Source organism: Pelobates fuscus, chromosome 2, assembly GCF_036172605.1.
Source record: "Pelobates fuscus isolate aPelFus1 chromosome 2, aPelFus1.pri, whole genome shotgun sequence".
In the NCBI taxonomy this organism is placed as follows: Eukaryota; Metazoa; Chordata; class Amphibia; order Anura; family Pelobatidae; genus Pelobates; species Pelobates fuscus.
In genome coordinates, this window is record NC_086318.1 from 182050881 (window position 1) to 182072310 (window position 21430).

Genomic DNA, 21430 nt, shown 5'->3' on the forward strand with positions numbered 1-21430 from the left:
CTGAGGCCAATTACCGTCTGCCCTGTGTTTCAATGTTAATTATCATTTAAAAAAGCTCATAGATCATTAGAAAGCAGTTTTGCAAATATGTTCGCACAGGTGAAAATGGATATGCTGAGTAAAGAAGCAATAAAACTGGCCTTCATTAGACTAGTTGAGTATCTGGAGCATCAGCAAAGGCCTTCTAGGAAGTGTTTTCATGGAAAATAAGTAGATTGGTGAGTAACCCCAAACATTTTAACACCAATGAACATGCAATACTGCTGAGGTTAAGTCAGCTTAACTCAGCATGAGTGTACATAGTGTTCATCACTATGCATTCAGGGGGCATCATAGTATCAGGACAACCCCCCTAAAATTCTGTCTGTCTCATTGAATCTGAGATCATTGCGATGTATATTATTGTCATTATTTTATTTCCACAAATATGAATACGTCTCTGGGTAAGGAATTGTGGCAATCCATTATTAAAATACAAACAACATGTTTAAATTACTATTCACACACTCAGGAGACATGTTGTATTGGTCTTCACTGTCTGAAACATCCAACTACTGGCAGCCGCGGTCAAGTGATATTGAAACATCAGCCTATGCATTACTCTCCCACGCCATACAAAATCGTATTTCAGAAGGCATTCCTATCATGAAATGGATCAGTCAGCAGAGAAGTCATCTTGGAGGATATTCATCCACTCAGGTAAAGGATTGCTTACATGTTATAAAAGTTGTAGTTATAAAACAGAATAAGTAGCCAGCACATGTAGCAAACAAAGTTTGTTCTATCATACTTGTAAGGATTCAAGGGACACTATAGGCACCCAGACCACCTCAGCTCATTGAAGTGGTGTGGGTGCATACATGAGGACATCGAGCATCACCCAAAACTCCATAGAAAAGCATTATACAATGCTTTCCTATTGTGAAAGTCCTAATGCGAGCACGTCACTATCCAGCATGCACATTAGGTCTCCCCACCGGCTGACATTGAGGCGGAGCCTGAGCCAGCGCTGAGAAACATCTGTGCTAGAATAAGGTAAGTGACAGAAAGGGTTCTGCACCATGGGGGGACATAGTTTCCCATTAATCTTGATTTCACTCCCCAAAAATGGGTCCAATACATCTATTTTCCAATGTTCAACTTTCCAGTTTATCCAGTAAAAACATGCAGAAAAGCAATGTTTGGCCCACGCATATCTTTTGTTAACAAATTAATCAATCAATAATGCAAATAAAGAGATGTAGCAATTGTGCAAAGTAGGAAGGGATTAGAGACAAAAGAGAAATATTCTGTCCAATGACCTATAATAGAGTTTGTGTCTCTGTACCTGTATGCGTGTCAGTCATTGTATCTGTATCGGTGTGTCATTCTGTGTATCTGAATGTGTATGCGTTAATATGTGTCTGTATAAATGCATGTGTGTCAGTGTGTGCTCCTGTATGCCTGTGCATCTGTATGTGTGTCCGTGTTTGTATCTATTTGAGTGTTATTGTGTGTATCTGTGTGCCTGTATATCTGTATGTGTGTCAGTGTGTGTGTGTCTGTTTGTACATATGTGTGTTAGTGTATATCTGCATTTGTGAATTTACCTATATAGTACACTATTACAAAACATTAACCCCTACATTATTATTATTATACATTAACCCTTACACTTCTTACAAGACAAAGCAAATCCTGTACTGCTTTACCACATACACATGCACTATATATATATATATATATATATATATATATATTATGTTATGATCTATTAAGCACAGCTACTATAATTCCTTGATTTTCTTCTTTTGACCTCCCTCACCTAATTACTGATGCTGAACATATATTTACATATCTTAATTATAGTCAATTACTTGTAAGTTCTTCAGTCACAGAGGCTGTAATCATTATCAGGCTATTATTCAACAAGGATAACATTCCTTCAGCTGTGAAACTGAAATCGACAGAGCCCGAGATCTAAAATATCAGCAAAAGTAGGCAGTTTTAAGAAATGTTAGGTGTACATTGTGTATGTTTAGATTACATTTTGATACTATGGTTAACATGCCAATTGGAAATGATCATACTGAATAAGCAACACAATCACTACCTGCAAGGGTAGTGTAGCAGGTGTCAGGTTTCCATATTAGCAAAAGGCAAGTAAGGAATTGGGCCATCGTTGCCCAAGAAACCCCAATTTTCAAGCACTTTGACTAAGAACAGGGGAATAGCGTTTAAGGTCTAATAGCAACTTGACCACTTTTAGGCATGTAGTGCTTATAGCGCTCAGATTGATATAATGGCAATAGAGCTCAGAAACTACACACATATATATATATATATATATATATATATATATATATACATATATGCTTTTTAATCACCTGGAAACTTTGCCACTTAATTAACTATTAATCACAGGCGTGTGCACGGGGTGCGCCGTGTGTGCCTGTGCACACCCTTATCACCGCAGCCCGAGCTATGTGCCTCTATGGGCCGGTGAGGGAGATCTCACTGGCCCATAGACAGGGAGGCAGGAGAGGACCTGGGGAGCTCTAGCCAGCAGCTCTGCTGGATTCCTCTCGCGAGGTCGGAACATTGCCGCGGCAACGCTCAGATCTCAAAAGAGTGAACTCTAGCCCCGCAGGCTAGAGTTCACTTATCACTGGACCACCAGGGGTGGCAGCAGCACGGTCCCACCTTCCTACAAAAGGTAAGAAGGGAGGGGGACTATTTTCTAAACTGTCTCCCCACCCCCAGAGTCCCTCCAAACAAATACACACAAACAGCACACACACACACTAACAGCGCACACACACACACACTAACAGCGAACACACAAACAGCACCCACACACACAGAGCACCCTTACACATACATACACACAGCACCCTTATACAAACAGCTCCCTCACACACACACACACACACAGCGCCTTCACACACACACACAGTGCCCACACATAGCACCCTCACACACACACACACACAATGGTCACTAAACCAAAAATGTACAAGCTACTACACTAGCTAGAAATGAGTGGTAAAATATAGAGCGTCCGGTAGTCAGATCAGTAAGCTATAATAGCCGGAGAATAAATGCCCTAATGAGTAGATCACCGAGTCTAGCCGGACTATGACCTAAGTAGCGAACTGCAGGAATGAATGGGTATGATAACCCGATCGAGCATCCAGGTCTAGTAATCAGATGGCTGCAGAATAAGGCTACATATAGGAGACCCTCTGAGGCTCTCAGTATATTATTGGTTACAATGATACTTTGTTTCCACTATACCATTTCTGTAGGTATACTGCTACAGTGTATCTTTTATCCTGACTAGTTGCTACCCCATGTATTTGTGGAAAGATAATTGCAGTTACTCAACTGCTTGTCAAAGTAATAACCTTAGAGAAATTACCAGACCACCTCTTTTATAACCCCCTTTTTGGTTTCATTTCATGTGACTTAATAAGAGCTAGACACCTTTCTAGCTTTTTTACCTATGTATTAAAAGTTAAATTTAAAGTCAGATGTGATATATAACACATGCAAAAAATAAGGTGCTATTTCTTTTTTTGTCAAATTTATTTTATTAGAGAGGTTTTTTCATATATAGTCATAAACAATGAACAATAGTAACATATATAATAAATACATAATATATATATATATATATATATATATATATATATATATATGTTATATTGGTACATCAATATAAAGAATAAAACATTACTTTAAATAATATCTATTGGTAATAGCATTGTGTAAACATAACAAATAAATTATACATAAATATTTGCAAACCATACATTTTCTTTACATTTTCTTCCCATGCATTCCAGTAGTATAATAACTTATCTAATAATGTGGGTAGTTGTCTTATGGCCAATTCATATGTTTTATTCTCTATTGTCAGATTCAGGATTTGTTTAATTAATGGTAATTTGGTATTTAAGAGAATAGTATGCAAAGTAACTATAAAATACATACTAAATTTGTTGATTTTCAATAAAAAAATACTTTTTGTAAAGTTCTAATTTTTAAAAATATATATTTGTTTTACATCACATTTTTGCAGATAGTCAATTTTGGAATATTTCCTTTTTAAATCTAGATAGTTATTATGATTTATTAATTAGTTTGTAGCTGTAATAAATTGTGCTGACAGATGCATTAAAGGACCACTCCACAGACCTTAAGCGCTGTAACTTGCACTGTCCTTTTCTTTATTTTACAAAAAGTGTAGATTTCAACAGAAATTGGCACTTTTAAGTTAACCTTGTTAAACCCCCCCGGCTATCAATCAGAAATCACACCCTGTTATTTCCTAGTTCATTTAGCTCAGTGGAGCTAAATTGAAAAGGCAGGCAATATCCATTGAGCTGAATTGGAAAGTCTGTGATTGGACAGCCACAGAAAGACTGGGCTGGGTAAAAAGGGGAGGGTTTACAAATGCTTTAGAAAAGAGATCTGCAGCTTTAGCAAGCTGAATTTAAGTATACCCCTGATGAAAAAAAATGCATATTCTAAATAGTTATTTGTTTGTTTTGGGCAATGAAGTGTCACTTTAAACTAGAATGACTATTTCTAAACGAATTCTAGGGAGGGACATTTACAATAGGAAAGTATTAATTTGAAACAGTGACATAAAGCTATGCATGACATTACCATCCCAAAGGAAACAGCACAATCACACAGATAAGCAGACTAGAATCGTGGTAATTCGGTTCTATGTAGAGCTGTAAAGTAAAAAAAAAAAATCAATATTAAAAATCCTAGAGGCGAGAACAGAGCAATTTACAGAAAGTGTGAAAGAACATATCCCCTGTTCAGTCCTTTAGGATTAAGGCAACCTAATTCATTGATCTTAAAGAGTGCAGGGGATTATAGTGAAAATATATAATGTACGGATCACTAAAAATGATGCAATCACAGCAAATTAATCAAATGGAAATCTTTAAAATTGTTTGTAATATTGTTTCACATTTGAGTAAAGCATTTGTTGTGTTATATAAAATAACTACACTTTAAATGTGTTTTGGTTTCTTTTACAATCTGTTTCTAGGATACAATAATGGCTCTTCAAGCTTTGGCCCAGTTTGTGGCACTGGCTCCAAATGGGGATACATCCTTAACTGTGAAAATTACTGGTACAGGTGCATTTGTGCCAAAAACATTTAAAATTACTAGTGAAAATCTTTTGGTTTTACAAAGTGATCAGGTAAAATAAATAAAGTGTGTGTGTGTATGTATATATGTATGTGTGTGTGTGTGTGTGTGTGTGTGTGTGTGTATATATATATTCATTTAATTATATACCAAAAAAAATACAATCCTGATAATGATTTCCTTGAATACTAGATAACAGTTACTGAGCCGATGTCAATATCGGTTTCTGCAGTTGGAAGAGGAATAGCTATTTTTCAGGTATGGTCAAAAAGAATAAAATGCATAAATGCTGTGTTTGCAATTAGAGTGTCACTTTAATACACATACCGGAGAAGACTGACTCTACATAAGATCTTGATGGTGCTGGTTGTTGTGGGTTGTTTTTTTTTTTTACTCACTTAACCCCTTAAGGACCGGACTTTTTTTGCGATGTTGTACATTTGCGACCAGGCATCTTTTTGACACTTTTGTGGTGTTTGTGTTTAGCTGTAATTTTCCGCTCTCTCATTTACTGTTCCTATACAAATTATATATTGTTTTTTTCAGGACAAAAGGGGCTTTCTTTACATACCATTATTTATATAATCTCATGTAATTTAATTAAAAAAAATGAAAAAATATGATGAAAAATTGAAAAAAATACACGTTTTTTGAATTTTAGGTGAAAAATCTTTTACTCGTCTACAAAAGCGAATGAAAAAAACTGCTAAATAGATTCAAAATTTTGTCCTGAGTTTAAAAATACCCAGTGTTTACATGCTTTTTGCTATTTTTTTTGCATGTTATAGGGCTATAAGTACAAGTAGGATATTGCGGTTTCAAAACATACATTTTTAAAATGTATCAATAGTGACATTGTAACACTATTATCTGTCATAAATTGCTAAATAACACCCCACATGTACATATTTTTTTAAAAGTAGACAACCCAGGGTATTCAATATGGGGTATGTCCAGACTTTTTTAGTAGCCACTTAGTCGCAAACACTGGCCAAAGTTAGCGTTCATATTTGTTTGTGTGTGAAAAAAGTAAAAAACTAAATTGAATGCTAATTTTGGCCAGTGTTTGTGACTAAGTGGTTACTAAAAAAGACTGGACATACCCCATTTGCAATACCTTGGGTTGTCTTCTTTTGCAAATGGTATGCCATCATGGGGGTAATTCTCATTTCTGGGCTACCATACGCTCTCAAAGGCAACGTAACCAACCTGGCTGTTTTCAATGTAAAAATATTTGACCCATATATTTGACCCTGTAACTTTCAAAAACGCTATAAAACCTGTACATGGGGGGTCCTGTTCTACTCAGGAGACTTTGCTGAACACAAATATTAGTGTTTCAAAACTGGAAAATGTATCACAACAATTATATCATCAGTAAAAGTGCTGTTTGTGTGTGAAAAATGCAAAAAAAGTCACTTTCACTGACAATATCATCGCTGTGATATGTTTTACTGTTTTGAATCACTAATATTTGTGTTCAGCGAAGTCTCCCGAGTAAAACAGTACCCCCTATGTACAGGTTTTAGGGTGTCGTAGAACGTTACAGGGTAAAATACAGTGATAGCAAATTAAATTCTCTGGACTTTCGGCCTGGGTTGGCAGGCAGGTCCCTTAAATTGCAATCAATAAAATAACTTAATTATGTAAAAATATTACATAAATACGCACGTAGAATTTAAATATATATGCATATTTATATATTTGAAGTCTACGTGTATATTTATATAATTATTTATGTAATTTTGTATATGGACATATGAATAGTTCGCATTCTTTTTATTTATTTATATATACATAGATATATATACAATTTCATTCTAAGTGTATTTTGATATAAATATATATATATTAATATCAAAATACAGTTAGAATAAAATTTTGTATAGATATATAATTTTTTTTTAAATTTTTATTATTTTTAATTTTTTTAATTTAATTTAAATTATTTATTCGTATTTTATAATAATATATATATACAATATATATAGTTATTATATATATTATATATATATACGTGTGTAAATTAATTATAAGTGTATTTTTATATTAATATATGTAAGCACAGACCATCCCCCTGCAGGCAGAGACTAGGACACCTATTGTGACCATGTGGTCACCCTGTTGGGCGATCACATGGCCACAGGGGTCCTAAACCGCCATGGGGAGACTGTCTGGGCTGCAGGCAGTCTCCCCACACCGGGAGCACCGCCGATCGCCGCCGGGGGAACGACGGCGATCGGGTAAGTACATTGGACGGTTAGGACGGTTCAGGACCACCACCGGTCGGCAACGCAAAAATGCCGATGACGGTCCTGAACCGTCCTCCGTCCTTAAGGGGTTAAAGAAGTGATACGTTTATCCTTGTCTTATGGTAGACCAAGGGATTTTATTGACATCCCCTGGTGTTTAATCCAGTGGAAAGAGAGAGAGAGAGAGAGAGAGAGAGAGAGAGATACATAGCTAGATACATAGCTAGATAGAGAGATGCATAGCTAGATAGAGAGATACGTAGCTAGATACATAGAGAGATACGTAGCTAGATACATAGAGATATACGTAGCTAGATACATAGCTAGATACATAGCTAGATACATAGCTAGATACATAGCTAGATACATAGAGAGATACATAGAGAGATACATAGCTAGATACATATCGAGATACATAGCTAGATACATAGCGAGATACATAGCGAGATACATAGAGCGATACATAGAGCGATACATAGAGCGATACATAGAGCGATACATAGAGCGATACATAGAGCGATACATAGAGCGATACATAGAGCGATACATGGAGCGATACATAGAGCGATACATCGAGAGATACAGCGAGAGATACATCGAGAGATACAGAGAGAGATACACAGAGAGAGATATACACAGAGAGAGATATACATAGCTAGATAGACATGTACTGTACGTGATAATACAGAGTCATCACTAGCAGTATAGAGGTTAATTATGTTATGTCAATAACACAAAATAAAATTGTTTTGTTATTTTGAAAGGAATCAATAACATGTTCTGGTTGTTGGTGTTATATAAAGAGAAGAAATAAGTCTAATATGCAATAAATATATTTTTTGAAAGACCTTATATAGTATTAGGAGTCAATTTTTTCACTAAAATGCAATCATTTTACATTTTAGCTAAATATAAACTATAATCAGAAAGCATCCTCCCGGCGTAAGAGAAATGCACTCATATCAGAAGCATTTACTTTAGATGTCACGGTAAATGACGACAAAAATGACCTTCAACGACTTTCTGTTGATGTATGCACAAGGTAAAAGCTCTTTCTTTTTTTATAACAAATACTATTAAATATTCTGGTCTTCTCTTAAAGGGACACTGTAGGCGTCTTTATGGAATAATCCCACTGAAGTGATTATAGTGTTTGGCGTTTCCTGGCACTGACCATCTGTACAGTGTTATGCCACTTAATTGGTTTAATGCTAAACAAGATTAATTATCAGTCCATCCCCACTGCTGTGCTTGGGCTATTGAGGAAGCATTGTCCTGAAAGATAGGATTGTAAAGCAGACAAATTTCACCTTATTATAGCTGCCCAATGCTGGTATGTGTTGGAATGACTAAGGAAGCTTGTACTCTGTGCCTTAGCCATACCTCCAGTGGGGTCCAAGTTATTGGTGGCCAGGGACACTCATTCAGTGTTAAACTACTAAAAGAAAATGTAATATTAAATTGAAGAACAGTACCAGAGGATTATAGTTACATTATCTAGAGCAGGTATAGGCAACCTTTGGCACTCCAGATATTTTGAACTACATCTCTTATGATGCTTTGCCAGCATTGTGGGTGTAAGAGCATTATGGGGGATGTAGTCAGGGCCGTCCTTATGTGTTCAGGTGCCCTGTGCAAGCCAAACTTGTGGTGCCCCCCTCGCCATCTTTGTTTAACCCCCGCTAGACACTGTTACAGTCACACACAGAGTACAGTCTCACACACACACACATAGGCAGACAGTCAGACACTGTTACAGTCACACACAGGGTACAGTCTCACACACACACAGGCAGACAGTCAGATACTGTTACAGTCGCACACAGAGTACAGTCTCACACACACAGGCAGACAGTCACAGACAGAGTAAAGTCTCACACACACACACACACACACACACAGGCAGACAGTCACACACACACACAGAATACAGTCACACACACACACATACACATATAAAGTAAAGTCACACACACAATTTCCTCTTTTCTTTATGGCTGGAAGGGAGGAGTGGAAGCAGGGATTATTTTTCTGGAGCAAGTATCTGGAGCTTCAGTGAGCTGCAAGCTCCGCCCTGGCTTCCTTTTAGCCCTGCCCCTCCCTGTGGTAAGCCCCACCCCTTTCATAGTCCCCGGTGGGAAATAATGAATAGTCCACCCGGGAACTTGCTTTAGCTCCCCCGGCCATGTGCGAGGTGTGTCGGCCACATGGCGCACCCTGCTCCATGGCGCCCTGTGCAGCCGCACAACTTGCACACCCCTAAGGCCGGCCTTGGATGTAGTCCACAAGCTCTGGAGTGCCGAAGGTTGCCTATCCCTGATCTAGAGTATCCCTTCAAAGTTCAAAGTTACATTTTAAAAAAAATAGTTCAATTGTGTAGAGTATCCCTTCAAAGTCCAAAGCTTTTAGCATGTTCAACATTTTCATTCAGGAAGTTTACATTAGAAAATAGCCTATTTAAGAAAAATAAAATTGTGACTATCTGAAATTATTTCCAACTCAGCTATTTTGGCCATAATTTAGCAAGCTTGGTATCAACAAACTAAATTTACATTTAAAAATAAATCATGGGGCGGAGCCTAACTGCCGAGCTAGCCGGACGCATCTTGGCCGAGCTCCGGGGGGAAAATTAACTAAACTATCGCCCAACCACGATTTTCAGTAAAAATCGAAGATTGCAATACCTACAGCGCTTGTATGAAGCCTCACGCATATTAATTGACCGGAGCTTGACCGGCGTCAGGCGGTTCTGGATCTGGAGAGGATGGAGGCCTACTACACGAGGGAGAGAGGGAGGCGGCCAATCCCTCTACCCTCGGGCTCCCACACCTTCACAGGGTCCATCAGAGCACAGCCAAATCCCCCCCCTCTGCCGGTGAGGGAAATCCCGGCACCAACCAGCCATGCTGTGGGGTCTGGAGGCATGTCTGATCAGCGACACGAGGAGATTAACTCCTGTAAAATGGCGGCACAGAGCACCCCTGATAAAAGAAGACAGCTGCCCAATCTCCAGCTCAGACTAGACCAACTGTTTGAAAACTTCTGGCACCAGTTAGAGTGCAGAGCACACCTACCTGCCTCACAACTGCCAAACAGCCATTTGCCCAAAAAGCAGCCTCAACAAGGGAGAAGGAACCCAAAAGTCCTCCCGGCAAACCGGACCTCAAAATGGCGGCGGACCAAGCGGCGTTTTCTACCCCAACGCAAGAAGACAAACACCCACATGAAATACCGCCACGAACATAAAGCACAACTGAAGACCAAGAACATTCAAACTTACCTGACAACCCCGGGGTCCAGAGGACTGCAACACCCTGCTCCACTCCAGCCTTGGATACAGCATGTAAGCCAGCCACTACTCTCACCATATGGGCACGGGGACCCACATGCGGCTTGCACGCAACACCAGCGGCTCTGCAGATCAGGAGTCGGTTGATTTCGAGCTACTCAGAGGACAGAAGCATGACGGCCTGGACTTTCAGTCTCTTTGATTTCTGTTGACCTGTTGTCCCCCTTTTATATAATTTATTTGATATATCTACCGGTAGATTAAATAGCCTGACAGATAAACCCATTACCATAATTGCACTGTATAGTCTCTGTGTAATAGTAATGCTTCAGTGATGCTCTAATAACATGTCAGACCAAGCCTGCTTATACGGTAGAACTATTATTACCGACTTAACTAGCTAAACTTACTTACCTGTATGTATATGGGCATTACTTGTGTCATTGATAGACTAGACCAGGGGTAGGCAACCTACGGCACTGGTGCCATGCACGACACTCAAGGTGTCTTTGCACGGCACTCAAGGCTTCTAGAGCCAAAAAGGCTCTGGCCTATCAGGAGTCCCAGTGAAACTTCAGATATCTGCTAATAGGAAAAGGTGGCGAAGGACAATCCTCAATTTATGCATTGCAGCATACAGAGGAAGTGATCTCAGATAACTTCCTCCCAGCACTTGTGAATGGGAATCAACACTGTAGTAGAGCAGCCTGCAGGTGATGTTGCAGCTCCTGTCCCTGACCTGTACCTGGCCAGTCTGGTCCCCACTGGAACCCAGGGAAGCCACCCACACTGCTAGATATACACAGACATGCATAATAACCCTCCCCTCATACAAATAATACGAACAGCCCACAAACAAACATACATACAATCCACACAAACGTAACCCGCTAACAATCCACATACATGCACACAACCCCACATGCAGCCTCACATGCAATAACCCAAACAGCCCCCATACATGCACACACTACCAAACACACAATGTGACTTATCCATCCACACACAATTCCACAAGCAGCCCCCATACACAGCCCACATTAATATGTATCATACACGATACCACAAACTACTCCTGAACATATACATTATAATGGTTCATATACGCAGAAATACAATGATACCAAGCAATTACAGTATAAATAACACAAGCAGAATACAGCAGCATACAAACCTCGATTTAAAAAAAAAATAGGACCGGCACGCTACGGGACATTACAATCCTATATTGGCACAGTGCTGCTAAAAGGTTGCCTACCCCTGGACTAGACTATACTGTAACTAAACCTAACTATAACTAAACAAAACTACAGTTGCTATATGTCCTTATTACCTCACAGCACAGGTACCGTCTCACTGTGAATAAGCTTGTTTTTCTTTACAAAAAAAAAAAAAGTGCAGTCCATCTTGAACTTATATGTTAACACGTTATCCTTACCATTGTAAATCCTGTTATAAGTCATAGCAAAAGTTTGTACTTAACACTGCACGTCTAAAATAAAGAATAAAAAAAATAATAAAAAAATAATGAAAAACAATATATATATATAAATATATATATATATATGTATGTGGTCAGGACGAGATTTTGCCTCTTTGTTGCCCCAAGGCCAGTTTCCTTAATGCAACCCCATCCCTTAATTTATACACTGGTATTCAGAAGTTTGGGGTCACTCATAAATATCCTTACTTTCCATGTAAACATACACGAAATGAGTTTGAATATGATTGATAGTTATTGATTAGACTAGAAATAAAGAATTGTAAGTGAAATAATAATTGTGTCCTTCAAAACGTGCTATCGTCAAGACTTATAGACTTACTGAACTTTGGCATTCTAGTTGTCAATGAGTTTAGATATTTCATCCCATTTTTCCTGAAGCATCTCCCACTAGTTGGATTGGTATGACAGGCACTTCTTATGTACTATACGATCAAGCTGCTTCCACAACAGCTCAAAAGGGTTGAGATCTGAAATTAACCTTTTTAGATGATATACATGGATTAGCAAACACAACGTGCCATTGAATTACAAAACAGATGGTTGCTGATTAAAAATCAGCCCTTTCCAGAAACATTAGTAATTTAAAAGATTAACACTGTATTCCTGACCAATCTGATGTTATTTTAATGGACAAAGAAATTTGCTTTTATTTTAAAAAGAAAAGTGGCCCCAAACTTTTGAGCACTAGTTTACATATTTGCAAAAAAGTGTGTTCTATGTGTTTGGGTGAATGAATGCAACTAGTTTGAGTTATGTGACTGGATGTGTGAATGTGACTTGCTTGGGGTATTTCATTGAGTTGTGTATATAGGTGAAGGCTGTTTGCAGGTTTGCGTGTGAGAGAAGAGCCTGCTTAGGTGGGTGTGGTGTTGGTGTGGGGGTGGCTGCTTGTGCTATTGCTTATTGTTCCTTGTATAGTTCTGTGTGTGTGTGTGGGAGGGAGGCTGTTGTGAGGTTGTGTGAGCGGGTGGCTGGGACTAGTATAGTATACATGTATGTGCATGTCAATATGGTTTGCATTTGGATAGGGGCCGTAGTATGTTTGGGAGGCATAGATGCTCTAATGTGTGCTTATGGGTAGGTGCTATAGTGTGTGTTTGGAAGGGATATGGTCTGTAGTTTATGAGGAAAGTATGAAAAAAAAATATTAAAGTAGAATGTTACATTTATTTCAAACTCCTTCTTGCTAACATTGGTTCTGGGGGCACGGGGGGAAGAGGGAAGGGTGGAGGACACAGTGAATTCATCGTCTGGTTTGAATCATTCAGCAGATTGCTGCCATGGTATTTTGTGGCAATGATTGTGGGAGCAATATATGTGTTTGCACCCTCCAAGAATATTTTTGGGTCTTGGTCCTTTTGGATCTTAATCCATGATTGATGAAAAAAACATGGTTAAGGGTGCCTGCAGAAGAGCAGGATGTAATCTAAAATGTGATGACTGTCTGTGCTTGTTTGGAAAACCACACATACATTTTTTGGAGAACTGTGGAAAAACTATTTCTTAGAACTGATGTGCCCAAGGCAGGTTTTCCAGGATTTTCCTATAATATTCATAGTACGTATTTTTATTGGGAGAAAAGGCAAGAAAGACTAAAATAAAAAACGTTTCTATGTCTCTTAAATGTTAAATTAAAGCTTTTATGTTGCTCACTTAAGATATTATTTTTAGCTATCAAGGTGCAGGGAATGAGAGTGGTATGGCCCTTTTAGATGTTGGATATCTCAGCGGATTTACGTTGGACCCAAAAGGTATTCCCATTGAAGGATCACTTAAAATGGTGGAAAAAAAAGATGACAAAGTATATCTTTATTATGATTCGGTAAGTTTTAGAAGTACACTAAATAACAAAATTATATAGGATCAATATATATATATATATATATATATTATTTTTTTTTGCATAACATAGATTCACTTTATTAGACCTTATAGTTAAAATGCCTCATATGTCTAAGATTTCAGAACATTTTGTGAAAGTTATAGGACAAATATTGCAGGGAGTGAAATACAGTTTTAGAGCTAAGCCTATGTTCAAGCTCAATTTGGTGTTGTGATATTATAACATTAAATGATCTCTATAGGGTGAGGAACACACAAACATGTATTCCTGACCCTATAGTGTTAAAACCACCATCTAGCCCCCCTGGATCCCTCAAGCCTCCATAAATATAGCAAAATCTTACTGTATTCAAGACAGAAGTTGTACATCTGCATGCTGTTTGCCTCAAAAAAAAAAAAAAAACAAGCAGTCTGCTGACATCATCAGAAGTGGTAGCCTGATCCAATCACAATGCTTCCCCATAGGATTGGCTGAGACTGACAAAGAGGCAGATCAGGGGCAGAGCCAGCATGATTCAAACACAGCCCTGGCCAATCAGCATCTCATTATAGAGATTAATTGAATCAATGAATATCTATGAGGAAAGTTCAGTGTCTGCATTCAGAAGGAGGAGACACTGAATGTTTGGATGCATTTTAGGCAGCCATGACCCAGGAAGGATCTCTAACAGCTATCTGGGGAGTGGCCAGTGAAGTTATCACTGTAATGTAAACACTGCATTTTCTCTAAAAAGACCGTGTTTACAGGAAAAAGCCTGAAGGTAATGATTCTACTCACCAGAACAAATTCAATAAGCTGTAGTTGTTCTGGTGACTATAGTGTCTCTTTAATGTTAGGAGTGGAATTCAAAACACTTATACAATCGAATATATTTGATTGCAGAAAGTAGACCTACACGTATTTAAGTAAGAGTATTCTAACACTTGTACACATTTTATTTTATCTGGGCTTTTTACAAACATTTTCAGGGTTATGCACTAAAGTAAGAATTAAAGGTGAAAGTTAAAATAGCCAAACTGGAAAGATTCTCTAAGTTAGCTATGCATTTCATTCAGCTACTCTGGCCTTAAATTTGAAATTCACTTTGAACTTACTTTGAATTCTCACTTTAAAGAATAGCCCAGTCTGTGTCTCATTACTGCAAGGACACCAGATTTATACTCAGTTACGGCTTTCTAGTATAGCAATACCTCACATGTAGAGTAGACCTTTACCATGTCTTTGAGAAATTATTGGGACAAATTGCAGACATTCCAGTGCAAATAAAGGCAACTTAACTATGTGATATGGGGCATTTTGAGAATTTTCACTTGGAAAAGGTTAAGCAAATAGAAAAAAAGAGGACAATACACATAATTTCACTAGAGATTGATACATTTTACAGTTGATGTGTTTTTTTAATAGGTGAACAAAACCCAGCTATGCATATCTGTGCCCATGGTTCGCACTGCAAATGTAGCTGGTTCTCAAGACTCAGTGATAACAATTTTGGAATACTATGACACAAGTAAGTACTGACAGTGAAAGCAATGTTTGCATTTGGATTATAAGATTTAAATGCTATATATGTGTGTCAAATAAAGTACAGGACACACATAAGTGACCAAGGCGTTGATAATGTCTTGATAATGACTCTGTAGGGTTTAAACCTTGATGACTCATGTGGGTCACATCTTGATATGAAAGTTATCTGAATGCTACTGTGTCATTGGTATGTTTTTATTTAGCGTGGATAAGCAGTGAGGCATTTGACTGCTGCTCATTTATTGTGCCAGATTTTTGGATGGATATACAAAAACATACAAGTGCGCCATTGTCATGTACGCATGTTTAACTGAGTGCACCCTTTTTAGTTTCATATTTAAATATATTTGGGAGTCCAGGCCATCTTCTTTGGCTTTGCACCCCTTACTATCACAGGCGAGTCCATTCCAGGGCCCTATTGAACCTTGCACTGCCGGAGGAACAATTTCACAAGTAAGTGGATTCATTTTATAAGAGTAGGCATTAGGTTGCTAGGATAAGACCTCCCAAAAATAGGTCACATTGGTATTGTGACAGGCTTATGCAATGTATGATCATATACTGTAAATCAAGTCAGGTGTTAAAAAAAACACAATACATTTTATAATATATGCTTATGTGAATGTAGCCCTCTTGGTTTCATATGTATATATGGTCAGGGCCAGCCTTAGGCCATTAGGCACCCTGTGCAAAAAGTATTCACATTGCCCCCCACTCCCCCCACACACCCAGGCAGACAGTCATAAACACAGGGAGACAGTTACACAGACAGACAGTCACGCACACACAGGCAGGCAGTCACACACAAACACACAGTCACACACACACCACACACAGGGAGGCACACACACACACACACACAGGCATGCAGTCAGACAAACAGTCACACACACAGGCAGGCAGTGACACAGGCAGACAGTCACACACACACACACAGAGGCAGGTAGGCAGTCACATAGACAGACAGTCACACACACACATGCACAGGTAGGCAGACAGGCAGACACACACACACACACACACACACACACAGGCAGTCACACATAAAGTTGCACACACAGGCAGGCAGTCAGACAGGCAGACAATCACACACGCAGGCAGGCAGTCACACACACATGCAGGCAGACAGACAGTCACACAAACAGGCAAACAGGCAGTCACACACAAACACACAGACTTACCTCTTTCCATTATGGCTGGAAGGGGGAGTGGATGCATTTCCTGTGCAGCAGTTACCAGGGGCTTCGGGAAGGTATTAGCTCCGCCTCTTGCTAAGCCCCGCCCCTGCAATTTAAAACAATAAATTTATAGACCCGGGTGGAGAATAATGAAATCCTCCACCCAGGTACCTTCTCTAGCTCCCCTGACCCCAGCCATGTGCGAGCTGTGTCTGCCACATGGCGCCCCCAGGTCCATGGCACCCTGTGTGGCCGCACAGCTCGCACACCCCTAAGGTCGGCCCTGAATATGGTGTGTATATATTTACACATATATCTTTATATATATAAAATAAATAGAAAAAAGGTAGCACTCTTGGGTCTTTCTAGTAATAAACAGAGTGTTTAATCCATCAAAGGGTATACAATAAGATGACCGACGTTTCAACCCATTCGGTTCTTCCTCAAGGTCGACCTTGAGGAAGACCCGAATGGGTCGAAACGTCGGTCATCTTATTGTATACCCTTTGATGGATTAAACACTCTGTTTATTACTTGAAAGACTCAAGAGTGCTACCTTTTTTCTATTTATTTTGTATATAACCAGCGTGGAAGTGCACCAGGGCATAATATTCAACTTTAGACTACCAGCAAGGGTGAGTGCCATTACACTCTTTATTATCTTTATATATATATATATATATATATATATATATATATATATATAAAAATCCAGCGCACTCACTTATTCACTAAACAGTAATTTCAAGTTTCACAGAATGTAATAGTTTTATTTGAAAACACCTCACGTAGGCAAAAAATTATATGGGTTAAGTTACAGTTTATGATCATACATTATATAAGCCTTCCACAACTACAATGTACCACATTCATGCCTACTCTAGCAACCTAAGCTCTTATGAGATTATTTTACAGGCTTTAAAAATGCTTCCTCCTGGGACTCACTGCAGGGCAAGGTTAAATAAAGCCATAACCTAGCTATGTAACGTAACACAAGTGTCAACCTGTATATTAGAGAATATAATGCCATCTTAGAGTTCTGCAGACATTTATAATTTACTCAATGTTTGGTTCATGGTCTATTATTTATCTGAATACACTATTCACCTTTATGTAAAGTCATATACCTTTGCGGTTATATATCATTTAAATTGCATGTTACCAAGAGTGTGCTTTTAAGGATTATTTTCGGGGTACTGTAGTTAATGATTTGTAGAATGTAGGACTTAAATTGTAGTGTAGGGGATAATGTTTAAGGATAGCGTTAGTGTAGCAGAACCCCTTTTTGGCTGTCCCATCTATTGCTTTTATTGTTGGCACTGCAGAGGTTTCCCTGTGCTTGGAGTACACAGAATTACATGTAGCTATATATGGCCATACTTTGTTCGGTATACGGATATACCAGCTTGCAGGTGAACCACTAAATTCACCATACGAACAAAGTGCCGAACAACCGGACCACCCTGATGTGAAGAATACATGTAATTTACCTCCCTGATTGCTTCTCCTATTTCCTTTCACATACGAACACGCTGCTACATTCCCTGGGTGGCCGCCATTTCGGCAGCCGAACACGTGGCGGTGGCCATCTTAAACCCACGAACAGCGGTGTTTGGTCATCGAGTGTCTGGAACTCAAAACGGACACTCGACTATCCGAACACCGCTAAGACCTCCAGGGCTTCAGAAAACACTGAAAGAAACACACGAACGGCCCGTCGTTCGGTAGGATGAATCCCACGAACTAGGGGATTCATCCGGTTACCTACTGCACTATGGATGGTATAGCCTTTCGGGACTTTTGGGGCACGAATTGAGACCGACCGCAGGGCCAGATCTCATGGAACTATTTTCGGCAATTTACCTTACCCATGCGGTCGGTCAAAACTTTACCTTCCCATAACTCATTCTGTGTATTTAGTCTAAGTAGTAAATATGTACTGTGTAGCATGTTAGCATAGTGTAGAGGTTCATGGAAGGTTTTACTGTAAGGACAGCGTTAGGGCATAAGTGTCCCAGAACTGCCTAAGATTAATGGGAGTTGCAGTATTGGACAGTAGGTGTATCAGTTGCTATCATAATAATGGTGGCAGTTGCTGCTCAGAAATATAATGTCTACTAATCTTGGGCAGATCAGGATATACATGTCCTAATTCTGGCCAACATTAGGGCCCTCAGACTGCGTCAAGTTGATCCATGCAGTATTATCTGTTCATTTCAGGGAATAATTGCTCAGATGATATCACTATCCATTCAGTATGGGATTCTAAAACATGATCACAGTTATGTATAGATGTGTATGTGTGTGCATGTGTGAATGCACTCATCTGTGATGTGTTGGATCTGTCAGGCACAAAGAGGCATATAGATTCCTCTCTGTCACAGAAAATACACCACATGTCAGTATACATCATATGGCTGATGATCAATGATTTCTACTGCAATTTTCTTAATGTGTATATTCTAATAGAATGTCATTGTATTGTCTTTTGTTTCTTAACAGAGTGCATGTTAACAAATATTCTTTGTTCCAGGTAACACTGCAACAAGAACTTATAATTCTGAAACCATGAAAAGTATTTCCTCTTGTGACTTCTGTGGAATCAATTGTTCATTGTGTACATCCAATGTCAAAGTGGAAACACCAACCACTCAAGTGACAAGTCTGACAACAGCCACAACCACAACCACAACTCCTTCCAGTGCCATCACATTATTATTTCACTTCTCTGGTTTCTTGATGCTTGGCATATTTTATATTATATGACAAAAAAAAATAAGTACATTCTCAAAATCTATCAATTCTAATTGTTATAAAAACTGATCATTTAAAATGTGTTGTCTTGAATGAATCATGATTTATACCTATATAAAACTCTATATGTAATTATTTTAAATTGCAATGTACCAACATTACTGTCCATGCTTTCAATGTGATTTTCAAAGTCAGAATAAAACATATATACTGACTCTGTTCAATAAATTTGAAGTTCAATAATATATTTAATGGATCAGCTTTTTGGTATAATAAAAACAAATCTTTTAAAAATGTGGTGTCTGAAATGAAAAATGATTTATATCTATATACAGTTCTATATGTAATAAGTTTGAATTGCAATGTACCAGCATTACTGTTTGTGTGTTTACAGTGATTTCTAAAGTCAGAAATAAAAATATATCCTAAAACTTTTCAATAAATTTGTATTTGATTAATATATTTAATGGATTTTGTTTGTATATATGGTTCCTTGCATGGATATATTACATCAAAAACACAACTGAACAACAATAAACCTGGTTAGCATACAAATGGCAAAAACATTACATAATTGTTTGTTAAAGCTTACAAAACTACACTTAGACTATGGTATGTTAGTTATAAATATATTCACAACATGAACGGCATTAGAGGAAAGTTGCATTGATATTAGGGGGTCATCCAAGAAAGGGAGGAAATTTTTTCCATGAATCAATGTAGAAAATGCAAGACAAGACAAGACACACAAAAAAAAAGAAGACAAGTATACTTAATATGGATAGGATAATAATGCCATGAAAGAAATAGGACTGAGAAAGAGTGAAAAAGAAACTGATTTGAAGTAAGACAAGGAAGGAACCTTTAGAATGATGTAAAACAGGACCATGGCCGAACACCAAAGCATTTGGAATTGAGCATCTTAATCTTAAAGGGAAACAGTTGCTTCATTAGAAATTGCACCATTGAATAAAACATTGACAATTACTTATAACTTGGGTTAATATTTCTCATGAGTTGACCCTCTTTCTTTTAACTTAAAGATTCAGCGAATTACATCATACAGACAAAACAGACAAGGCAAAGCCACACTTTGCAGATAAGGAGGAGAAAAATAAATATTGTTTCAACTTCCTTATGCTGACTGTCAGGTTCAAAGGGGAAAACTTATAACAATGATTGACAGGAAGCTAAGAAGCAGGCGCCCAGTGGCAAGATAAAGAGCTTTCTATATTTGTTAAATATAGGGATAAATTGCTAGTCAACCATTGACTTCATAACTGCTGTACTTTTAACACATTTGTACTTATCAGTCCATAAAAAGGTTCCTTTACTTTGCATATTGCCCTGTAGCAAATGGGGCAAAGCCATCCAGTTTCCAAACAGGGCCATTTAGACTGCAAAGTACACACACAATGCGGGGGCCTGGCGGCTTCCCCTTTATGCCGCCGAGTGCAGAGCTGCAGACTCGCGATCTCAGCCAATCAGAGCGTTGCCGCGGGTTACAACAGCAATGCTCTGAATGGAGATCGCAAGATATTTACCATGTGGTCTGCAGTTCTGCACCCGGCAGAGCTGCATACCGGAGAACCCACCGGACCACCAGGGACACAGGGAGCTCACTGGACCACTAGGGACAGAGGGAGCCCACTGGACCACCAGGAAATCATCTAACAAAAAAAAAAAAAAGGTCACCCCTCTCACTCTGTCACGACCCTTACACTAATGTAAACCTTTCTCACTATGTCACACCGCTCTCACACTAATGTCACTCCCCTCTTACTCTATCACCTTCCCTCTCACACTATGCCACCTACTCACACCTACTGACACCACTCTCCGCACACTTGAGCACCACTCTCCGCACACATGAGCACCACTCTCAGGACTCTGGCACACCCCTCCACACTCTGGCATCCCCATCCATACACC

General features: G+C 38.7%; 1 protein-coding gene across 1 annotated transcript in view; it reads left to right on the forward strand.

The window, feature by feature from the left end:
• LOC134586245 (CD109 antigen-like) overlaps positions 1 to 19523 on the forward strand; it is a 368983-nt gene extending 349460 nt beyond the window's left edge. The window contains exons 27-33 of the mRNA XM_063441738.1: positions 512 to 699; positions 5051 to 5206; positions 5347 to 5412; positions 8312 to 8448; positions 13871 to 14021; positions 15447 to 15549; positions 19278 to 19523. Of these exons, the coding sequence (XP_063297808.1) occupies positions 512 to 699; positions 5051 to 5206; positions 5347 to 5412; positions 8312 to 8448; positions 13871 to 14021; positions 15447 to 15549; positions 19278 to 19510 (1034 nt within the window). The 3' untranslated portion in view covers positions 19511 to 19523. The remainder of the gene's footprint in view (positions 1 to 511; positions 700 to 5050; positions 5207 to 5346; positions 5413 to 8311; positions 8449 to 13870; positions 14022 to 15446; positions 15550 to 19277) is intronic.
• Positions 19524 to 21430: the final 1907 nt, after the last annotated feature.